Below are 23,876 nucleotides of genomic sequence, written 5' to 3' on the forward strand. Positions count from 1 at the left end.
CTGACTCACGTTAGACAGGTCAGACCTGCAGATTTACTTCAGCCTAATCGTGTGTTAATATCAGTTTCTGCTCGACTCGGTGTCTGCCAGGACAGGGCGAAGTTGTATTTTGCAACTGCAGCACATTCGTACTTTAACCCAAATTCTTAAAAGTGATTGTATTCTGCAAAAGCGCATTCCTGGCGTTTGCCACAACCTCGCCAGAATTGGAGGGTTTGGGATTTTGGGCTGTTTTGTGGCTGGGAACAAATCCGGTACGTTCATACCTTCCAGATGTTTGTGGCCAAGTCAGAAACCCTTAAAACAATCAGTATTTCGAGGGGGCGGAAGGAGCAGGACCACCTCGCTGTGGGGGGGAGGCTGGGGCTGGCGGCCGAACGGGGTGGGGGATTTTCCTCTGGGATGCGGGGGGCGGGCGAGGGAGGGGAGGAGAGGGAAAGGAAGAACAGAGTTGCGGACGGGTCGGGCCGGGGCAGGAACCGGGCTTGCGGAGGGGCCGGCAGGGAGGAGCGGGGCTGCGGGCTCTGCCGGGCCGGGCTGCCCCCGTCCTTCGGCGGGTCCGAGCACCGGGAGCCGCCGGGGGCGGTGGCGAGGGTGGGCGGAGGGAGCGGGGAGGGAGCGGCAGCGCCGGCGGAGGCGGGCGGGGGGCGGCCCGTCCCGGCCCGGCCCGTCCCGTCCCGTCCCGGGGCGCCCCGGCTCGCCCCGCCATGGGCAGCGGCCCCGGGACGGGCTGGCAGCGGCGCCCCGGCGCGGGGCCGGGGGCGGGCCGAGGGTGCTGTGACCCCCGGCGGGGCCCTGCCCACCCGCCCGGCTCCGGCACCGGCTCCAGCGGCTGAAGTTGCCGAAGTTGGGGTGGCTGCGATGTCCCTCGCCCGGAGGGAGCCCTGACGGGCGCCGCCCGTCCCGAGGCCTTCTGGCTTTGTTGGGTTTTTGTCGATTTATTTCCTTTTGGTTCCTGTTTTTCTGCCCTCCCGCCGCGGTGGATGGCCCGCGGTGGGCGCCGCTGGCCGCGCGGCCCCAGCCCGGGGAGGATGGTGGCGGCCGTGCTGGCCGGGCTGTCCCTGCTCAGCCTCCTCACCTGCGGCTACCTGGCCTGGGGCAGCCGCCGGGGAGGTGCCGGGGAGGCCCCGGAGAACCTGCTGGGAGAGGAGCCCGCGGCCGGCGCCTCCCGCTCGCAGCCGCACATCATCTTCATCCTGGCCGACGATCAGGGCTTCAGGGACGTGGGGTACCACGGGTCCGAGATCCGCACGCCCACGCTGGACAAGCTGGCTGCCGAAGGGGTCAAGCTGGAGAACTACTATGTCCAGCCCATGTGTACACCATCCAGAAGCCAATTGATCACTGGCAAGTAAGTTTGCTACTGCTTCATCATTCACCTCTCCAGCCTATACGCTGTCCCTGTTGGAAAGAGCAGGGGTGAACCCGGCAGGTTCACGTCTGGGTTATCCTATGGGCAGAAGGTGCCTCTGTGGTTCCCTTAAAACCCTTGAATGGAACGGGCTTGTGATAGGTTTGAAACAGCGAGATGAAGCTGTCACCGTGGGAGGCAGGAGGGTTCAGCACTGCGAGCTGCCCTGCACACTGCTGGAGCACGTTGGTGCTTACAGCATCACTGACAGACGTGCTGGTTGTCAAGTAGCGTTGCTATTGCTGGGAGCGAGCAGCTCCGCTTTGCTCCGTGATTTCCAGGGCACTCAGAGGAGGAGGAAATGCCAGCCTTTCGTTTTGTTCTCCTGTGTTCATTGCAGCTGAGTCACGGGTCTCACTGGCATTGTCTTCTTGTGGTATTTTCCAAGGGTTATCCTGCGTTTCTGAGCTGGTGTCCCAGTGAGTCACATGTGGATGGGCACGGGGAGTTCAGCACCCTCTTAGCTGCAGCATGGCTCTTGTCACTTTGCAGACAATTACAAACTTTACTCCTAAGCCACTAAAATAGGTGCCTCTCCTAACTGGTGAGGGGTCTGGGTGGGTATCATGTGCTTTGCCTTAAAGTTGTGTTATACTGTGGTCTGCTAACAAAATAATTACCCAGCCTCAGGGCCTTCTTATATCAGAAGGTTAATGAGGATTAAGGACGGGAGTTTATGCATTTGAACTGTAGGAACAATTTCTAAATCTCCAAGTGTGGACGCATTTACTGTGGAACAAAACTTCCTTGTCTCTGTTTAGCTTAACTCCCTTTGACAGGAACAGGGAACTCCTAAAAGAGCAAAACAAAACGAGAGGAAAAAAGTTTATTTTCTCCTTTCCCGAAGTATAAACAGGAACAAGGCCGTGTTAATACTGCTGGTAAAAGAAACACATGTTAAATAAAACAAGCAACTGGCCTGGTGTCTCGCATCTCCATATGGTAGAGCTGGAGATAATTCCCAGTCTCGGTCTATTTCCCAGCCTTGCTGGACCAGGGAGATTTGCATGGAGAGCTGACACATTATCTAGAGCAAGGATTCCACACAGGTCTTTGTTTGGGTTTTATTTTTACTTCTTTGTGCAGACTGTGTCTCGGAAGTTATTTGGAGGCGCCTCCTCGCTCATTCACAAGAACAGAGTTGCCCTGAGGCCGCTAAAGTAGCAGCTCTCAAGGGAAACGGGTGCCAGGGCAGCCATCAGTGCACCTCGGCTCTCTTTAGAGGCACGCAGCCCTTGGAGGCCAGGAGCTCTGCCAGCAGCACGTAGGCAGCCAGCTTTCTGAGCTTTCTGAGCTTTCTGAGCTTTCTGAGCACGATGCCTGGGGAAGCAGCGCTTCACAAAGGCAGCGTCATGCCGCACAGCAATGACTCATGCAGCAGCTGCAGGAGTGGGATGACCGGGTTCCAGTGGAACCAGGGTGCTGCTCTGGCTCCTGGAGGCTGCAGAGATTGTCTAAACGTGAGAAAAGTACAAGTTCAGGATAACTGTTACTCAGCTTAACTATTTTGATCCTTCTTTAAATACAGTAAAAGGTAGGCATGTTCTGAGGAGCCCTGCTCTTTCACTGGCTTGCCAGGCAGAAGTGGTTCTGCAAATCTGCCTGCTTTGGTTTTGGAAACTTTTACAGGAAAAAAGAAATTTGCTTATACTTTGTCTTTATTTTCTTAGTCTGCTGGTCTGAAGCCCTTATAGTATTTTTTTTTTATCTTGATCTTGTTTTGATCTTATTTCTGTTAGGGAAAAAGGAGCTGTAGAGAGAGAACTGTTTCTCATGAGTGAGGAAGTGAGGAATCGGGGAGGGATTGGTGCGGGGTTGATAGGCTGGGTAGAGTACTCACAAGGCAGTTTCAGAGAATACTGTTTCCATTCTTGTTGCAGGTAAATGCTTTGATGACTGCTTGTAATGCCTTCTTAGAAGAGGTGTCTTAATTAAAATGCCAGGATTTGGGCACTCCTAATCCAGGACAGCTGCTGGTATTTCCTGAGTTGTTAAATGTGTTAGTTCCAGGCTAAAGACCTGCTCATCTTCTGGAGGATCACCTGGATGCTCCATGCCTCCCAATACACATCCAGTGCTTAACATAGTACCAAAGAAGTTTAGGTCTGAAGGGACCTTTAAAAGTCCAGGCCCATGCCATGGACATGGACATCTTGAACTAGAGCATGTTCCAAACATAACCTGTTGGATCAGTCAAATCCAGAGGGACTTGTGTAAATCAGAGTCATGACTGACTCAGGTTGCCAAGTGGAAGTTAAATTGTGGAGAAGACTTTGAACAGCCCAAGTTCTTCACGGGTCTCCAGGCAGCCCCTCCATGGCCTGTGTTAGTAAAGAGACCCTTCTTTGGGTGGCTGTCCTATGTGTGAGCTAGTGCAGGGCAGGAGGCTGGAGATGACCTGTTAGAAGGAAGAGGCAGAATTATTTTTCCCCCTGTGCTGTACCACAGAGTGGCAGCGGGTGAGTTTGTCATCCTGACCACTTCTGAGTCTGTCTGCTCTCTCACACCCTGTGTGTGAGCCTTTGGCTACTTTCATTCCTTGCTTTCCCACAGTATTGTCACTTTCCCCATTCACTCCATCCAGAACTATTGCTTTTAGGCCATTAGTGGGGCTGGCTTCCACAGGTGATTATTTTGGGCTGTACTTGTGGGTGTGTGGAGGGGTTGCAGCTGAGCCGAGCCTCAGGAATGAAGAAGGGCGTGAGCAGTGGGCTGAGGGCCAGGGTGATGTGCAGGGGCTGTGAGGGGCCGTGAGGGAGCAGCTCTGCACAGCTGGGGTGGCAGCAGGGACTGGGTGACAGGGTGTGCTCTGCCCTGGGCCGCTCTGGGCCCTGCCCGGCCTCTCCCACCTCCTGCAGCTGGACTGAACCTGTGGCTGTCCATGGCCTTGGCTGTGTGCGACATAAATTGTCTCCAGATGAGTTGTTTTGTGTGGTACAGTATTTTTTGTGCTTGTTTCCTTCTTGAAAGTATCAGGCATGCCTCAAAACCTAAATAATTTGAGCAGAATGGGGTACCTGGCTGAAAGCCTATAAGCTTAGAGAAACATGTCTTCGGGTAGCTGTCCCAGTTCTGTGCAGCAGGCATTATGCAATGCAGGGGTATTTGCTGGAACAGTATCTAATTTAGCAAAGGAATCTGACAATTAATACTGACTGATAAGGAGGAATCTAGACATAATATGCTGTAAATGCTTTTGGCATGATTTAGATACCTGCTTCCTTCTCTAGGCTCCTGGTTTTCTGCTGACCATCAGACTGGTAGCCTGGGGAACGTGGTGTGCACTGGAATCCATCTGGGCCACAGGAAGGTTCCTCATCTATTCAGGAATAGGGATCTCTCTTTGTAAATCTGATGCACAGCTGGGGTTACAGATCAGTGAGAATCTGAAATCCTTTTCTGAGTCATGGAAGCCCTGCACTAATCTCCAGAATGAGCTTTGCACTGTGGATGGAATGCAGAGAGGAAAGATGTTGGGAAATGCTGAAAGTCTGGGGAAATAAATCTTTTTTTTTCCCTGGGATAAAATGGAATATTGAGAATTTGCTCATCCAAAGCAGACAGAAATAGACTCTGTAATCAGTAAGCATAATCTGAGTGTTATTGTAATACAAGTAATTATATCTCTTATATAATTTACATTTATAAACATATGTATATATAGCTATGTGTGTTAGGCATATGGCTCTAGGCATCCCTGTGTAGTGATACCTAGTTCAGCATAAAAAATGACAATCTTTGAGCAAACTAAGACTTATTTTGGCAAACAGGAGTGGGCTCAGTACTTTGAGTTGCAGGCAGCGTAGCTGATTCAAGGCAAGCAGAGATCCTTTACTCTGAGGCTGTGAGTTGTTGGTCATCCTCCTCCCTCCCTGCTCCTGGGTGTATCCTGACGCAGACTGCAGTTCCAGCAGGGTGCTGCTCTGGGAAGGAGCCAGTGCAGCAGTGTGGGACTGGGAATTACCTGCTGTGCTCTGAGTGCAGGGAAGGGTCCTGGAGCCTTGACGGGGTCCTGGGAAGCATATCCAACACTCCATTAGAAACAAAACATCAGGGCTGCAGAATATTAGCCTGAAGTAGCAAGAGGTGACCTGATACTTCATCTGCTCTGGGGTAAAGGGACTTGGCAGTCAGTGCTCCCAAGCTTCATTCTGATCAGGGTTTCTATTAAGAACTGAGATGATGAAATAAAACGTTGTGATTAAATGGGCTGGTGAGAGAGGAGGGCCTGCCAGCATTGAGGGACTGTAGTGATACTGAAAATCATCTTGACAAATTAGAGACATAGTCTGAAATAAAACAAAATTAAAGCCAGCAGTGATAAATAGAAGATACTCTGCTGAATTCCTGAAGCAGGAAGAAATGTAATGTGCTGAGAATGGTGATCAGTTCCTTAGACAGCATTCCTTTAGAAAAGCAGCTGAATTACAGTGCATCATGCACTGGGTGTGCGGTCAGCAATGTCATGCTGTTACAAAAAAGGTGAACATCACATGAGTTTGAGAGAATGTGGGGCCTGGTAGGTCTGTGAGGAGCCCTTCTCCATGGCTGGAGCACTTTTGCCCAAACTTGGACATCATTCCCCAAGAGCAACATCTGTATCATTGGAGAGTGTCCAGAGAAGGGTGATCTGATATCTCAGGGAGATAACTTGGGGGGAAGGATCAGAGGAGATGGAGCTGTTTAGTCTAAAGGAGAGAAAAATGGCAAGGGACATGGTAGGCCTCTGGTGTTTTAAGAGCTGTGTTCAGAAGGGGCATCGTGTGTGTTCAGTGTCATGCTGGGTGGTACAAGAAATGAGGAGCTTTCTGGAGCAGGAAAACTTCAGGTCAGATCAGAGGGAGAACCTGCAATGCAGAGATTGTGAAAGCCTGAAATAGCTGGCTTTGAGAAATTGCTGGGTTTCTCCAGCAGCAGTCATTAGGAAGGATATGTCAGGAATGACATAACATAGCTGAGACTGTCTTGGGGAAAAGGGTTGAGTTGGATGGGGTCTCTTCCAGCTTGGATTCATCTGTGCCTCATTTGAAGTATGGATTAATACACAAGGCCTTCTGAGGCATGGTGTGAATAAAACACTGCTAAATGCCAGAAACTATTTCAGCGTTCACTCTGAGAGAAAATGCTGTGTGAAAGTTGAATTTCAGTTTTCTCCTAGAAATTCCTGTTTTCTTCATCCTAGTTTTCTCTGGAAATTTTCAAGATTTTTCCCCCTAGGCCTCATAACTCTTGGAGTATGTCATTGTTTATTTCTGCTGACTTCTTTCAGGACCGTTTGTGGGACGGCTGCCAAAGATGTTGAGGTATCTTTTTCCATGTTCTTATGTCTTTCACTTAGCATGACATTGTCCATACATGCATATATATGAAGCACGCACAGAGAACAAGTAAATAATTAAATGCAAGGACTTATTTTTCTTTATTTTCTTCTTCCTCTGTTTGCTCTTCTCTATTCTATGGAAAATTAGATCCAGGTATTGAGCTGCTCTGGGGTATTAAGCTACAAGAGGTCTGTCCATATCATTGTAATTATTAATTGACTGCACAAAGGAACATGTGGAGAACAGGGCAGGAAGGGAAACTACATACAAGCAATCAAGATAAAAAGTGGCACATGCAGGAAGTAGCAAAGTGTAGGACAGGTTGTGATAACTTTTTCTTGCATCACTTTCTGGCAGCCTCTAAGAATATTGTTTGATAGGCAAAGTCTGTTGCATGGAACAAACAGCATTGCCTGACATTTGTAACTATGTAGTGGAAATTGATTTTTGTTTTTCATTTTCCAAGTTATGTACTTTTCCAAAGTACAGTAGGCTAAAGAAATAGAGTTGGAAATAAATTTAGAAAATCTGTAATTGTAAATTATCAGTACTCCAAAGAGCTTGTTATAGGCTTTTATCCTGCAGTTTGGTTTGTTGGGTGTCCCAGCTGTAAAAAAGAAATTAAATCCCATGGAAAAGTTAAGCTGAAAGTAATTGAGGAATTTAGCCCTTTTAGCATTGCTGCTGATACATGCTTTGGCATTGGTGACACAAGAAACTGGATGAGCAGGGGCCATGGAGTGCAGTTCTCCCTTTTCACTGTTACTCTTCCTTCATGACACCCTTCCAGTGAATCAAGATGGGAACCTGAGATGGCTGTCTGAAAATAAAACTGGAAATTAGAATATGAGGTCTGCTTTTCCGTCAGAGAATTTAGACCAAATGAAATGGGACAAATTAAATTAATGTTTTCATTAAGACACTTTACATTTCATAGAAAGATTTTCCAGATTAGTGAGCTGAAGGTCAGAAGAAGGGAAGAATCTGTCCACATTCTTTCTGGCTCTGTGACACTTTTATGGGTGATAATACCACACCCAGGGCTTGGTCTTGACAATTGCGTGTATCTTAATTCAGGGTTTGAATTTTTGTTGCACTTTGGGTTTAAAGTCAATCTTTGATATTTCCTTTTCCCCCCATATTTTTTGCTTGGCTTTGTATTGATTCACAGTCAGATTTTCTGTGCTGTTTGCTCCATTCTGGAATGTTTGTTCCAGAATGAAGGAGGTAATTCACCAGCCATTTTTCAATTAATATAAATAGCACAAGGCAAAGAAGACTGGGCCTGTGTGAGTGATCTTGTGTAGGATGTGTTAGGTTTCTCTGTATCAGTAAGCATTTCATCAAAGCTACCCAATTGATTGGTTTTCTCACTTAAAAACCAGAAGACCTGGCTGCTGACCTCAGCTTCTCTCTGTACATGTTAATTGAGAGGCTGGAACGCAATAGCAAGAGTTCAGAGAAAACCCAAGACAATCCTAATGGGTAACAAATGCAAAGGATTAATACAAAAGGTGTTTTAAACATTGACTGAAATAGCTCTGTGGCCTGTGATGAAATTGCAGAATTTTAAAAGGGGAACTTTATTGGTTTCTAATAAGAAAGCAGTTCAGTATGTTTCATCATCCTAGTTCAACTGCAGTTGTAATACATTAATTGGTGGTGTCAGCTATCACCTGCTTATTAATTCAGGCTGTTAGCAGCACATTATCAACCTCGAGGTTGGAGGGACAGAATGTTGCTGGAGTTGGAAAACAAATCGGAGATAATTAGGCAGATTTTAATCTGCTTCATACACAAAATTATCTTCTCAAATGCATCTCTGCAGATATTAGATAACAAGCATTGAAGTAGACATTATTAATATCATAAGTATGTTATGGCCTCAGAGCCTTTATTTTCAACCTTGGGGCAGAGATCTCACATCTGGAAACCAAACCAAGTCCTTATTTTTCTTACACTTAAACACGTGGTTAGTGAGGATGTTTGTGCCACGGCAGCTTTCTCACTGTCATGGCACTCTAATTGTAAGTGCAGAATTCAAACTAAATTACTTTGGCTTTTAATTTTTTTTTCCTTTTTTAATTGAAATATTAATTCAGCTTTTTGGGATAGATTTTAATTCCAGTGCATGCTCTTATCAGATTATTAGCCATTTTCTAGCCAAATCTCTTGTGTCCATTTTCTGATTCAGTCTACTTTTATCTCCATTTATGAGTTTTAAAGCATTCCTTCCGTGAAAGAGAATTTTCTCCCATTATGAGATAACATTATGTAATTTTTCTTAGCATTTATAGAACACAAGTGGGTACCAAGGTACTGCTTTAGAGGCGATCTCTGTGATAATAAGCTCTCATGAGAAATGAGTTCCCTTCTGTGTTGAAGAGGCAGAAAATTACAAATTTGAAGAAACACTATAATTTGAGGAAAATGGGAAGCTGAAGGGAAAGGAGAAAATTAGTTTCAGGATAGGGGGAAGCAGTGTAGTATCTTTAGACTAAATATACTCTAATAGACCCACTGTTGCCTCACAAATTGTACCTCTCTGAATGTAATAAACTTTGTCAAAACACCATTTTCCATCACATTTTATATACTCTGATCTAGTTGCCATGGATCAGAGTTGATGAAGTCCCAGAAAACTGGGTTTGAGGGGGCCTCTGGAGCTTGCTGAATTAGGTCTCCTGCCAAATTACATCACGCAGCAGGGACACACTGACTTTATAAACTCTTCTTTATTGTTTGTTTCCTCCTGGACATAAAAAAATATTGCCAAGTATTCAAGAAATTGCAATCTTGACTGTTAGGGAGTTTCCTAACTTTACCATGCTGTTAATTTTAGTAAAGTGTTTTGTGAACTTCTTTATATTTATTTTTTTCTCTTTTAAAGGGCCAATTGATGTAATTAGAGACTTAGTTAATGACCACAGCATAATGGCAGCTCCTTCCTTAATTTTTCCATGGTCCCATTTTCAAGAGCCTCCAGAGGAAGCTATTTCAGCCTGTTTGCTGATTTTTTTTAAGAGCAGATTTTTTTACTATTGTACATACTTGCCTACCATCATTCCACATTAGTTCTGATTTGTGGTCTGTTTAGTTCTTAAGTCCTGAATTATTTTTTGGTTCTGACTTGTCAAAATAAAATTGGTGGAGGGGAGGAAGGAGCAACTTAATTCTGTGTTGTTTCTCCCCCTGTACAAGTACTCTAGGCAAAAAATAAAGTATTTACTGCTTGGTTTATGGCCCTCTCCATTCTCACCAGCTTCTGTTTTCATGTTTCCTGCTAGATGAGCCCTGGAAGTGCACTGGGGTTTGATAGCCTGAATTTCAGCTGTTGCCTCCTTGTCTTTACCAGTAAACTGAGTTAATGGGGTTTTTAATATACATATGTATAGAAATGCCGCTTTTCCTGGCAAACCCCTAAAGTGCTTTTGAATCTGAAAAACCGTAACATCAGGATGATTCTTACTGTTCAACGTGCACCCTCCATATATCTGAGTCATACCTGCTCACTTTGGTAACAAAAACATTTATTTTGTTACCATGAACCGTGGTGAGTCATGGTAATGCAAAATAAAATTTGTGGGCTACTTTGCTTTTCTTTATAAACAAGATGCAGCCTGAGATATCTTAAAAGAAAAAAAGAGTGGAGCATTTCTGTATTAAATGATTTCATGTCATAGTTGGATTTTGGGGGTATTTGGGGGACATTTCTGCTCCTTAATAAATGACTGATTTGCCTAATAAATGTATTTGGGGTCAGAAGCAGAAGGAACAACTCAAGCAGTGAGTCAGAAAACCAAGATTTTACTTCCTGCCCTTGTGATTGTTCACCCAGGCTCGTGTGTTTGGAAACCTTCCCATGGGTGAGGGTGCCCATCATCCAAGGGGAAAGTGGGGAGCAATCCCTTTGCTCCCCGGTCAGCCTGGAGAAAGCTGTGGCCTGGTTTGTGTTTCTCTGCTAATAGAGGTGTGTGTTTTACAAAATGGGACTATCTATTAGCTTGACCTGGCTGCAGTTCCTTCTGCAGCCTCCCATCCTTCTAAGGGAAAACCGCAGGAAATTATTGTACCTGCCGTAAAACTGGTGCTCTGTGCCCCCTTCCCTGCTGTCCTTCAGGATGCCTCCCTGACCTTTTTGCACACCATCCCCAGCAAACACTCAGCCTTTCAGCTCTTGCCAGAATTAGCTTGAAACGTTTGCAGCCTTCCAAAGCACTTGCAGGCTTTCCTGGGCAGCAGCCCACCAGGATGTCCTTTCAGAGTCTTCTCTCTGCTTCCAAGGCCAATCAGTTTGGCAGCCAGGCTTAAATCCATTCTCTTCATTTTCCCCATTATCCTGTCTCTGGTACCAAGCAGAGGAGGAGCCAAACCAAGTCTTCTCCACAAGAATGAGTTGTCTCACCCTGTCCTTTAGTTCTCTAATTCTTCAGGTATTTTTTGGATGAAAAGCACATTGATGTGTCTTTCAGATACCATCAGAATTTATGTTCCTGTTAATCAGTTACTGGCAGGTGTCAAGATTTGTATGCATAAAGAAATAATATTTATACTTTCCTTAGCAGTATTTTAAGGCTGGATTAGTTATAGCTGATCACAGTTGTAAATACACTTCAAGGGGTAAAAAAGGTAATACTCCTTGCACAGTTCTGAAATTATTGTGAAACAGTTAAAAAGCCTGTTGTCAAAGGAGATTTGCTAATAAATGCTTGGGCTCACTGGATGGTGCTCTCTGGGTGGTTCCCTTATGGCTCCTGACCTGACTGCCTTGCTGCTGGACAGTTCAGAAGGGAGGGAACAGACTGGCATTTGTTGCTTTGCGTCCACAGAAAATTCAAAAAAAAAAGGTTTTAAGAAACCCTAGAAAATTACTATGTATCTCCTTCAAGAAATCATTAAAAATGCTATTTAAACATGTGGGAATAACTTTTTCCTAAAAAACTTTCAACAGAGATTTCCACACTTTCCCTAGGCAGTCTCAGCTGTAATTTGGGTTATATAACTTTGAAACTGTCTAACTTCCATCTTTCCTCCTGCAGTTTAAGCCTCTGATCTCTTGGCAATTTTCAGGTGAAGAACTTACTTTGCTACAAAAGGTGATAAATCTGTACATCTGAGTCTATTATCACATCTCTGCTCTTCCCTTCTCCGGCCTGAGTAAATTCAGTTCTTTCCATCTTTCCACACAGACCTTGGTTTATATACCTTTGATGGCTCTTAGTGTACTCCTCTGGACTTTTTATATCTGGGCCTGTTTTTTATTGCAAAGTGTCATCAGGAACAGGACACAATGTTCCAGTAAAAGTTTGACCAGTCCAGCCTTGCTATCTTGTTCTCAATCCCAAAGTTACTGAAATATTTTCACAGTTGAGTAATTGGAAGGCAGCACAACAACTCCTTTACTGGCATGAATTTACCTCAGCAGAAAATCTGGGCAAAGCGTCTGTTTATCAGAGAGTGTTTGAGGCTTTTCCGCTGCTGATGGGTAGGGAATGTCACAGGAACAACAGATCTTGTGCTATTTTTACCCGTTCAGCTGCGATCTGCCAGTTAAACCAGGCTGATCATCCTTATGGGCTCGCTGCTTTGACAGCTCCCACATTCTGTGCAGCACAGGGCGAGGTGCATTCAAACCACACCATGCCATGACAGGAAAATGGCCAGGTGGGAGCTCTGGCCCCTTTCTCAATGCTTGGATGCAAAGCAAATGCATTTTCTTTTCCTCTTAGAGACCTGGAGAACCTAAGCAGGGTGTCATGTTTTCCCTAACCCCTGGTGTAGGTCCTGATAAGACAAAGCTTTTTTCTACAGCACCAAGTCATTGCTGACTCACCCTCAGGCTGGGCTAGCAGCAAGCCCCAGATCTTCTTTTCTGTGAGAAACTTGAGTTACTGTCGTTGATTATTTGACCCCAAAAGCACTGCTTTGTGGTTCTTGTAAATGAATTGCCTCCTGTTCAGTTCAGGTTATTCCTCTAATTCAATTTCCATTTGAATTTCAGCTCTTCAAAAGGCAGTGCAGCAGTTTGATGAGTGCAAATTTACAGTCTGAACAGGTTGTGGAATTTAATCTGTATAAATTTCACCTTAAACATATATTCATAACCCCTATGAAAATAATCACTCAAAATGTAATTAACCCAATTGCTTTTTCTAATTCCTCACAGATGTATTTTAGGAGTGAAAAAGCCTGCAACTTAAATATATTTATTCCAAATTTTACATTGCGCAACTTGAATTTGCCAAATCCGTTTTCAGGGTTAGTTAAAGAAATCATATGGGCATATCATAAAATGGTTTGGGTTGAAAGGGACCTTAAAGCTCATCTTGGTCCACCCCCTGCCATGGGCAGGGACACTTTCCACTATCCCAGGTTGCTGCAAGCCCTGTCCAGCCTGGCCTTGGACACTTCCAGGCATGGGAAGTGTCATGGTGCCACAGCTGCCTGGGCACCCTGTGCCAGGCTCACCCCCTCACCTCACCTCCTCACAGTAAAATGGTTTTCTCAGGATGTCTTTTTCCACCTTGAGCTTTTGGAGCCTTGAGTGTTTGTGTTTTGGGTTTGTTTTGTTTTTGAAGTGTTCCTGCTCTCCCTTCTCTGTGTTTCTGGTTCCTCAAGCAAAATAATGATCTCAAGTTCTGGCATTCCAGTGTCCAATGACCTGTGCCACTGCCCATGCATCCTGCTCTGCTGGAGTGCCAGTGGATGTCACCTGCAGGTATTACAGAAAGACAAGAATAGGCTGATTGTTCCATCTTCATTGGCTTGGGTATTTCTCTGAAGAAACGAGGCAGGCAGTTTTCCAGGGAGCAGACAGAGCCGCTCTGTAGCTGTGCTGGTGTGCTGGGGCCAGCAGGACAAGGCTGGAATGAGCTGGGAATCCCAGCAGGACAAGACTGGAATGAGCTGGGAATCCCAGCAGGACAAGGCTGCAATGAGCTGGGAATCCCAGCAGGACAAGGCTGCAATGAGCTGGGAATCCAGGCTGTCCTCATCTCAATCTTGGTTGTAACAGTGTGCAAGGAAGGATTTGTCTTTCACAAGTGTGAGCAGATGAAGTTGCTGGATTGTGTTTCATCACAAAAAATGGTCTGTGTTGCAGATCAAGGTGCTGGTAAGTCATACACAGGGCCAGAATAGGCAGCTACAGCGCTGGTACTCAAAAATATAAATACATTTGCGATCTTTAAAAATCTAACTTCTCTGCTGAGCAAAGACTGATTTCATGATGTAATGAACGTTGACATATAAAGACATTTTCTTAAAAGACCATTTGAAGCTTTTGGCTCTTGTGGGGTAGATATATGGTGTTTAACAGCAAGGACATTTCCTACAAAATTACTGCTGGGCCTTCATTACATTTTAAAAATTGGAGATGACCAATTAGGCACGCTCCAGGTGTTTGCTCTGCTATAGCTAATACAGTTTTTTATTAGAATTATGACCTTTATTTGCTTTTGAATCATGTCCAGCAAAATGGAATAGTCACTCATTATCAGTGAATTGGATTTTGGTTTTGGGAATAAACCATGCGTGCTCTTATTAGTGCCATGAGAGTTTCTTCCTTGCCAAAAGTCCATGGATTTGATGAAGAAGGGAGGAAAAGTAATTCCTTGCCAGAGTAAAATATAAAATATATATCTATATCTATCTATGTCATATATATGTGTGTGTGTGTGTATATATATATAGATATATATATATATGCATAAATTGCCAGTTTCTTTTTATAAAATGGCATTACTGGAGGGGGCAAGGTCTGTTGCTCAGCTATTCTTGTATGGAAGGTAAATGTGCTGTCTCACTTGAACTCAGTCTTCTGGCAACCAATGTCCATGGCCAGGGTATTTGGCTTTGCAAAAACACAGCAAAAGCGTACAAAGAAAACCCCCACCCTTGTCTAGCCTAATTCCCTTGGCTTGCACAAGGGAAATTTTGAATTTAGCAAATGGAATAAGCGTGCTCCCAGCCTGATCTATTTGGGAGCAGTTGATAAATGGTGTCAAAACAGTCCTGTGTACTTGGAATTAAATCCTGCACATTTGTGAAGAAACACTTGCAAATATTGTTGTTCTGCAGAAGTGTCTGAAACAGTTGGTGCTGGTGCAACTCTGGCCACGCAGGAATGGAATTAAAATATTTCCTCTCTGCCTTCTGCTCGAGGCTTATCAGCTGCTGATGCCATAGAGAAACTCGGTCTATAGTACCCTGATCCAAACTGAGAATGTTCTTCTGCATTCACATTTTTTTAAAGAAATCTTTCAGCAACTTGGGCTTTCACAGCAATACATTAATTGCAGTCAGTTTGTCTCCCCACAAAACTCAGCATAAATCAAGACTTATTTCAGTGTTCTTTCGGTTCAGAAAATGCAATTTAATTTTTTTTTTAATTTTTATTTTTAAATTTTTTTTTTGCTGAAGACAGCCAGTGAGTGTCCTTCTTCTCCCAGGCTGTGCTGGGTGAATGTATGTGACCTGTGTGGGAAGGTGTGCTCCCTGTTTTCCTCTGCCTTTTATCCTGTCAAGCCAGTGATGCTCCATTAGCAGCAGGGACTAGGAATGGAATATGCTCAGTGGCCCTGCCATACCAGGGACATTGGAGCCTAAACCATTCTGTCATTCCATTATTCCAATTCTATGATTTTCCATTTTTACATTGATACATTTTCAGTTTGTTATGTCAATATACCTAAATTTAGGAGGCAGTGAAGCTTGTATTCACAAGATTTTATTTAATGCACACAGTTTTGCCATAATTAGACCAGAAATAATTCATTAAACACAAAATGTCATTCCCTTGAAGCTATAATTTGATATACCTCCTAGAAATAAAAGTGTGAATTTTCTTAAATAACTTGTTTAGTTAAATAACTCTAAATAAATCCCGACAGTCCCCGTAGGTAAGGAGTAGGTGCTTGAAGACAGGAAGTACATGCAAAACAGAAATGCACCCACAGCAATACACGAAATTTGAAATGCAGCTGAACTGTGTGTTCTTCCCTGTTCCTGCCCCCTGTTGGGATTGTGTCTGTGTGTACAACTGGAGATTGGCGTGCCAGGAACATGACAGGGAGAGAACAGATTGTTTCCCTGCACTGACAGGGAGGATTTCACCTATTGATGGGACTCGGGTGTTGGTACAGAGAAAGCCAAACGTACCTAGGCTGCTGGTAGCACTTGTGCTGAATTCACACCTCATCAATCCATTATCTAAGGAAATGAGGGAACAGAGGAACCGTGGCTTAATTGGGGTGGGTGGATGATAATGCCAGGCAAGCAAGAGGCCAACCTGCGTCTTAGCCAATGGCAAAGCTTTTTCTGGGAAGGAAAATGTGGTTCTCTGACCTGTGATTGTCACCGTGACCATGGAGAGTCCCTGTGCCGTGGACACGGCCACTTCTCGGCTCCTAAAGCCCTTCTTGCTCCTTCAGCTGCTTGCGTGGTTTGGGATGGAAATGGGCAGGCACAGTGTTTCATTTTTGTCACTTCTCCACAAGAAAAGAAGCTACCTGCAGGTAGAGAAAGGCCATCAAATGCCTTTGGAAAAGCAGCTGAAGCCATGGTCATCATTGGGAAGAATTTTGACGTAGGAGTTATTAAGGCAGGAGAAATGGAATTTTTTAAGCACATTCCTGAGGGAGTGAGTGGGAGAAATCATTCTATCTCCTGAGAATATGAAATAATGTGTGTGCATTTTGGGGGTTTATTAGAAGGCAATGTGTGTTTTGTGTGATTCCATTTGTTTAACTGCTTAATTCGAATCTATCTCTTCCATCTACAGGCTGATCAAGAGCTCCATAGTAGTCAGGCTCTTGAAAATTTTCACCTTTGTCAGATTGTTGTTGTGTTGCATTTTCTTGTCTCAGTAGCACACCTTGGAAATTGCAGATTCAAGAAGAGAATGAGAATTTTCTTCTATTTTTTTCATCCCTAGGGATGAAAAAAATAGAAGGCAGGAATAAAGAAAGGCAGGAATAAAGAAAAATTGTTGTTTTCGGCTAGAAAAGCAAAAGAAAAACAAATGGATGGGCGTCACGCACAGCTCTTTATTTTGTTGGCTCCATGATTGTGTTTGTTACCAGCAAAGTATCAGTATGAGCTATATTATTAGCTATAACATAGGTGATAATAGGGCAAGTTTTAAGGACCCTCCAAGCCAAATCATTCTGTGATTGCATGGTCCCAGTAAGGAGCCCCAGTGACCCAGAGAGGCTTTTATTCCAGCACATCAAATCCTTACATGTGTCTGATGCAAAGGATATTTATAGTCTCAGGAGGAATACTGATAAGAGGTTTTTCCAGAGCAAATGAAATAAAAATGAGATTTGTTCCCAAGCAAGTGCTCTACATCATGGTGAATCTAACATCTTAATTTTGAGTCCAACTGGGAAAGGGTTGGAGCAACCATTTCAGATCCTGTGCAGGGAATACAGGTAATCTCAGAAGAAAAGGAGGTATTTCCTTGTCAAACCAAGCCTTCCAGCTTAGATCCTGGAACTGCAATTGGCTGTATTTTCATGCATGGGGTTTCATCCTTCATCCCATAGGAATGAGAATGAAGATAGATGGGAAGAAGGGAGAGGGAAGGAAAAAAAAAAAACAAACAAAGGCACTTCTCTTGAACTGGAACATTTTGGAGGATTCTAGAAAATGTAGTCAATGCAGAGCTACTTACCAGTGTTGGACTGGTATAGCTCCATGGGCCATGTTTAATGCCCTACATTAGACATTTGTTCTTCCACAATATGAGGAAGTCTTGTGCACTTTGTGAAGCACCAGGTGTTGGTCTGGGATTGCCTTGGAACAGCGTGGGTATTGCTGGCACCTACAGATAATTCCAGAGATGCAGTAAGATCCATAGACATACCTAGCCATCATTTTGCTGGTGAAAATCAGGATTTACATTATTCCACACCAAAAGTGGAGCTGTTCTTCCCTTTTTCCTTTTCTTACATTTTGTTTGGGGGTGGCTAACTAAAAGCATATAAAGAATGAATTAAAAGCTGTTTGCACTTTATGCCTTTAATCTATCAGAATGCCAGTGTCTCCAGCAACCTTGCTATTAACATCAAGTGGAAATTTATTGTCCTTGGAGCTGACTTGTAGCATTGGCAACAAACAGAATTACTGTTGTGGGGTTTATGTTGGGTTTTATATGACAGCCCAGGATGATGCATTTCTCAAAGCACTTGAGATGCAATTTCAGAGAGGCAAATGAGAATCAGTCAATGGGTCAGAGCAACACAGTTCAAAGGCCCATAGTTCATGAAATATTTATGTGCTGTTATAAAAGTAAAGAGGAAAGGGAGCTTATGTAACATACCAAAAAAAATGAAGAGCCAGCAGAAAACTTCCTCTCCCATCCCACAACTGAACTAAACTTACATATTTCCAGAGAAAGCGTGTCCAGCCATGGCTTTTCCACAGCTATCCCAGCATGTCTGCCATTTCAAATCCAATTATTCAGTTCTTTCCTATTCTATTGTTCCTAGATGGATGCATCATGTCCAAGCTATGCTCACAGTGACCAACTGTAGAAAAGTAGTTTGCCACAAGATTCTTTTGTCGGTTTGTTTTGGTATAATAATGTAATTGCAAGGGAAAGGGGGAAGCAGCAGAGCTACATCAGAACATATACTGGAGTGTTTAAATTTGAATGACATTTCAAAGAAAATCACCCCAAACCACCACAACCCCCCCAAGCAGGAAAAAATATGTGAACTTCCAGGCAATAGAAATCTGAGAGGAAATTTTGTTGCCTGTTAGCTGACACATGGTGTCTTTGACACTGTTGTTGCCTATTGTAATTCAGATTTTTGGGTTTATCTGGATTTTTAGATTAGTGTCTATTTGGTTTTAAAATACTGATTTTATACTGGCTCCATGTCTGAAAGTTCTAAAGGAAAATGTAAAAAAATAATGAAAGGCTTAATTTAAGCTTTTGGGTAATGTTACTCATTAGAGGAAGCCCTGTTGGAATCACTGAATTCCACTGTGATTCTAATGTGGTTTTAATGGATTTTTCATCTTTCCCTTCTTTCTTTTACCTTGTTTCTCCATAGTCTCCTTACCAGGAGATGTGGCTGCAGTTTCCCCAGTGACCATCAGCCCTGCTTCCATCTTGAGGAAGTAGATTATATGCGAAGTTATATAAGAGAAATTATAGGAGTAGATTATGTGGGAGAAACTTTCAGGTCAGAGCCAGAATGCACATTCAGCCCAGACTTTTGGCTCCCAAGGAATGCAGGCAGAGGTTTTACAGACCTTTTGCTGTTCTCCCATTCTGCTGCTGCTGACTCTTTAGTCACCTCCCTTGCATTTTGATTTTGAACACACAGACTTAAGCCTGGGTTTGAGAAGTAGATGCTTGACTTTAACACAAATAATAGCAAAGAAGTTGGTCCTGCAGTTTGTCGAGCACTGCTCATGAAAAGCAGGGTATGAAATGGACTGCTGAGGAATTTTACAGTCATGCAGCCAGATTACCAGAATTCAAAATACATTAAGTGCTGGATATTGAACAAGCCAGCTGGGAGAGTTCATGAAGAACCAAGGCAGTGTGGTTAAGCTGCAGGCGCATATTTGTATAACAAGTTGAAATGTGTTTTATAGCGTGCACCCAGTCCTGTGAGAAACCTGGTGAGGTGATCCTGGACAAGCCCAGTGCTCTGACAATATATACAAAGTTAGCAGGGGCTTACTGCTCTGACTTGTGCAGCTGTACACAGGGCTGTGGTTTGTGTGTTTGGTGGGACAAGTTAGTAATGCTGTACTAATTGCTGTCACTAATGGGACAGTCAAGATAAGAGTGTGAACTGACAGTGCTCACAGCTTCCTCTGGCTCCTGTCTCCCGTGTGACCCACTGGAGCTGCACCCCACAGATTTGTTTGGGGATGCAGACAAAACCCAGCAGATGCTGTGGTTCCAGCAGTGTTCCTGCCGTGTTCGCATCTCCTGAGCGCAGCCAGGGCTCTGTGGTGGTGTCAGCCCTCATCACCTCCGTGCTGTGGTGCACTCTTAGCTGCTACAGACACCGTACACAGTGGCAGCAAATTGCTGCGGGGCTGATCTGCTCCTCCTTCAGCCTTCCTGGCTCCCAAAGAGGAAAGAAAGATTTCGCTTTTTCACTCAAGACACATGCAAAGCACGCCTGATTCTTATCTCTTCTCCTTCCCTCTTTTCCCTTTACAACCCCCACAGTATGCGAATTTCTATTCCCACTTAGAGAAGAATGTTGCAAATAGCAAGAACAGATTCTAACTGATGATGCTTTGTTCAGCATGACACCATTTTGTAAATTTTGATGTTATTGCCAGGATTATTAACCACTGAAATACATAATTTCACAACCTGGACAGGATGTAAATGATTTAGAAGCCACAAGTTACTTGCAACTGATTGAGTAACTTTCCACAGAGTTAACTGTTCCTCAGAAGAACGGATGGGTTATGATCTTGCTGTTGTATTTTTCCAACTACATTTCCCACTGGAAACCCTGGGGTGGAGACCAAATATGCAGGAGCTGCTTTTCTGTGATCACACACTGATAAATGCTAAATGTGTTTCCCTTTCTCCTGAGCTAGTGTTTCTCAAAGAATCACTACTTATACCTTTTATTTTCAATTTTTAATGGGTGATCCTCAATTTCCAGGAGCTGTTTGCCCTTAAACCCCTTCTCACAGGGTATGTGATGCTAATATCACTACTTAAATAAATGTTTTCAGACAGGGGGAGAAAGCCCCACAGAAGGCAGCATACAGTGCTGATGGTATCTCTGCTTAGGTTCCATGAGTGTATTGAGTTGCTGGGTATGATGAATACAAACTTCCAAAATTTTGTGTGTGTCCCTCACTTACTCTCATCCTCACTTATTTACACCTCACTTACTCTTATCCAGTTCACTCTGTTGCATGAGTCTCATTTTTGAGGTATTTTGTCCAGGATCAAAATCACCTACTAGCATTTTTAATAAGGCACAGCTTCATTAATACATTAACATTTTATAGCAAGTGCTTTATGTAAGCTTTGTCTGCTTTTATACATAATTGCTAGACATGTAAGAGACTCTGTTTCTAGATTTTTGTGGGACCAACAGCAATAAGGCACCTATTTTATGCTCCATTTTATTTCCAGGGATGTTGCACCACAGCCCCAGTTGCTGTTAGGCTTTTGACACTGCCTCAATGCAGCAGCAAAGCAAGATGTGAGCGATGAGCAGTGTGAATGAGAGTTAGGAGGGATTAGGGAGTGCAGCACTGACATCCAAGAGAGCACTGCTTGTTTTGCTAAGCCGGATTTAGGAGGGAAATAAAGAAGCATTTTTCCAAATCTCTTCATTATTCATTGCACAGTGGCCTAGAAACAGATGTGCTGTTAACCTCTGTCCCCTGTTAACTCCAGTTTGTTCCTTTCTGTGCTAGGGGAGGCTGAGGGAGGGGGAGAAATGCAGCAGGGTGGTGTGAGGGGGCTTCACGGTGTCTGTGCCATGGCATCTTGCAGCCATCAAGTGTGACAGGGAGAGTTCTCCAATTCCATCACATTCCTGCTCCACAGAAAAGCCTTACATTCCTCCTAGCCCTTGTCTAGTTTGGGCGGGGAGCAAAGGTAGCAACTCAAATCCATTGGTACAGGAGCAGAGAAATCCCTGTGGAGCACCACGGAGCTTCAGCAGGTACCATTAGTGACAGCACAAGAGGGACGGGCCTCAAGTTGTGCCAGGGAAAGGTTTAGGTTGGATAGCAGGGAAAATACCTTCACCCAAAGGACTGTCAAATTCCGGAGCCACCTGAAGCTCAAGTCAGCATACCTGAGACATTTAAAAGCCACGTAGGTGTGACATTAAGGCCATGGTTTGCAGAGGAATTGGCATTGCCAGGTCGCTGGTTGGACTCCATCCTAAATGCCTTTTCCAGCCGTGGGTCACGGTGAGCTGGTCATGCACCTGCTGATGTTGCTTTGCTCCTTTTGAGTTCCAACATGTGGTGCTTTGAATGCAGACGTTTTACTTCTCTTTTTAATGCTGTACTATGTAGTGTGTGATGTCTGATGTGGTAGTTAAAAATTGTCACAGAACTGACTGACAGCTCTGCAACACTGCTCCCCACTCTTCTCCCTGTGCTACAACAGCACACCTACATCCACTCAGACTCTGGCAGTGAAAGCAGCTCCTTTCCATGTGGGATCTCTCCTGTGAGTAAACAAAGATGTTCCATTTCCCCGTGGTGTCAGTCAGGAACCTGTCGTGTGGGACCCAGGTTAATGCAGTATCTCATTATCTTCATCCATTATTTCTTTGGGAACCACACATAGTGCCTTTGTCTTGATCAAAACTGAATGAGAATATTGTGGTGAGTTCTGGAAAAGGGATTTTCATATTATATTTCTCAGGTGAATCAAATATCAGGAGATAGAAAGAAAATCCAGCAGCCAGCAATATGTGGCAGAACTCATACATGACTGCTGGCAATCACTGTAAATAAGCAGGTGCCTGTAAGCACTGTATTTTAACAAATACAGTTCCTAAGTGATTTGGCATCAGGGTGAGGCTCATTTGCATCCTGCCACCTCTTTTATCAGGACTAAAAAGCTCATTTTGAGCTTTAGCTGTGTTGTGCAGCAGGCATGGTTCCATCCCTGCTCCAGGGGCTGAGCAGCACAATAGACTCAGAAACTGATATCAGAGTGTCAGAAGGACAAAAGGACTGGAGGTCAGTGGGGATGCTCAGGCTGAGAACTGTGCAGAAGCCAGAAGAGAGCATCTCTTGGCTGCCAGCCCTCCCTCCCTTTCAGGGCAAGGTAATTCCTGTCACTAATGGTCCAGTGTCACTGCTGTTGCCAGTAAACATCAGCCCAGAAAACCAGCGATGTTGTTGAAAAGTCAAATTAGAGTTTGGGGTTTTTTTCCAGATAAAGCTGTTCTTCATATTATTAAGGCTGTAGCTTTTCTGGGAAGGTGCTCTGGGGTGGCATGGAGCAGTGGTGGGTGGTGCCCGAGCAGCAGAGGGCATTGCTGTCCCTTGCTGCCAAGAACAGACCTTACATGAGGGGTCTGGGAGGGCACAGCAGCCTCTGGAAAAGTTGAGCTTTGCTTGTTGAAGGGAGTGGCACCCTCAGTTCTGAGCAGCACCTTAGCATTTCATATGCAGCAGCATCCAGAGCTCTGGCTGAAATGCATAATTAAACTCCAAAGACTACAGCAGGAATCCTGCTGTCTCAGACTGCTGTGCCATACCCTGGGGATGAAGGAGAAGGTAATAATTTCCTTTTGATGCCTGTGTATGTTTTACAATGATGTTATGTGATAGAATGCATTAAGTAGAACAAATAGAATAACAAAATTGAGATGAAACAGGAATAATCATCCAATAATGTTTCTTAATTAATCGGCATTCCTGGTGAACCGCCACATAAAAAAAAAAAAGAGTTTGGTGCATTAATTCATAGACTTATTTTGATACTTTGATGACTCAGAGAAAAAATTTACCTAGAAGCTTATTCAATTGAAATTAATTGAATTACACCTTAATTTAAATAGGTACATATTAATTAAGGGGGGCAGAGTCTGTTCTCTCTCCTGTTATAGAATCTTGGAGACAGTTCAGCTTGAGACATCTCACAGAGCAGGATCATAGAAATACTATAAATACTAAAGAGAGCTTGTGGCTGTTACCACTTTATCATCATACTCTCACAATAATAATTTATCTCCAATGTTAAATTACTGTCTGTAAGACTTATCCGAGGATTCAAATGGAACTTAATGGCCTATGGTACACTCATGCTCACTAAAGCAGTGGAACTATGATGTTCTGCAATGTCACACTCAGAAATGGTGTGTTTATGTAGTTGTTCAGTGGTTCATAAAAAATTACAGCTGTCACAAAGCTCAGATGTTGTGAAGGTGTCAAAAAACACTTGAGATGTCTCTGAAGCACCACATAGTCCTATTTTTCTTTTCCATGTCATAATGTTCTTTAATTATAAGGCAATTACCTCTCTCAAATGATACGATATAGGCCTGTGATGTGGTAGTTGTTAACTTGTATTTTACATCTTGTCTTTTTGCCCTCGGTCATCCTTGCTGTCAATTCAAGGTCATTTTATAGCATTTAGGTTGATAAAGGCTCTAAGTGCTGGATGTGTG

General features: G+C 44.0%; 1 protein-coding gene across 1 annotated transcript in view; it reads left to right on the plus strand.

Moving 5' to 3' along the window:
- The first annotated feature begins 767 nt into the window (after nucleotides 1-767).
- Nucleotides 768-23,876, plus strand: part of ARSJ (arylsulfatase family member J) — a 33,512-nt gene continuing 10,403 nt past the window's right edge. Inside the window, exon 1 of the mRNA XM_064711671.1 lies at nucleotides 768-1,351. Coding sequence (XP_064567741.1) covers nucleotides 984-1,351 — 368 coding nt within the window. The 5' untranslated portion in view covers nucleotides 768-983. The remainder of the gene's footprint in view (nucleotides 1,352-23,876) is intronic.

Source organism: Zonotrichia leucophrys, chromosome 4, assembly GCF_028769735.1.
Source record: "Zonotrichia leucophrys gambelii isolate GWCS_2022_RI chromosome 4, RI_Zleu_2.0, whole genome shotgun sequence".
Classification (NCBI taxonomy): domain Eukaryota; kingdom Metazoa; phylum Chordata; class Aves; order Passeriformes; family Passerellidae; genus Zonotrichia; species Zonotrichia leucophrys.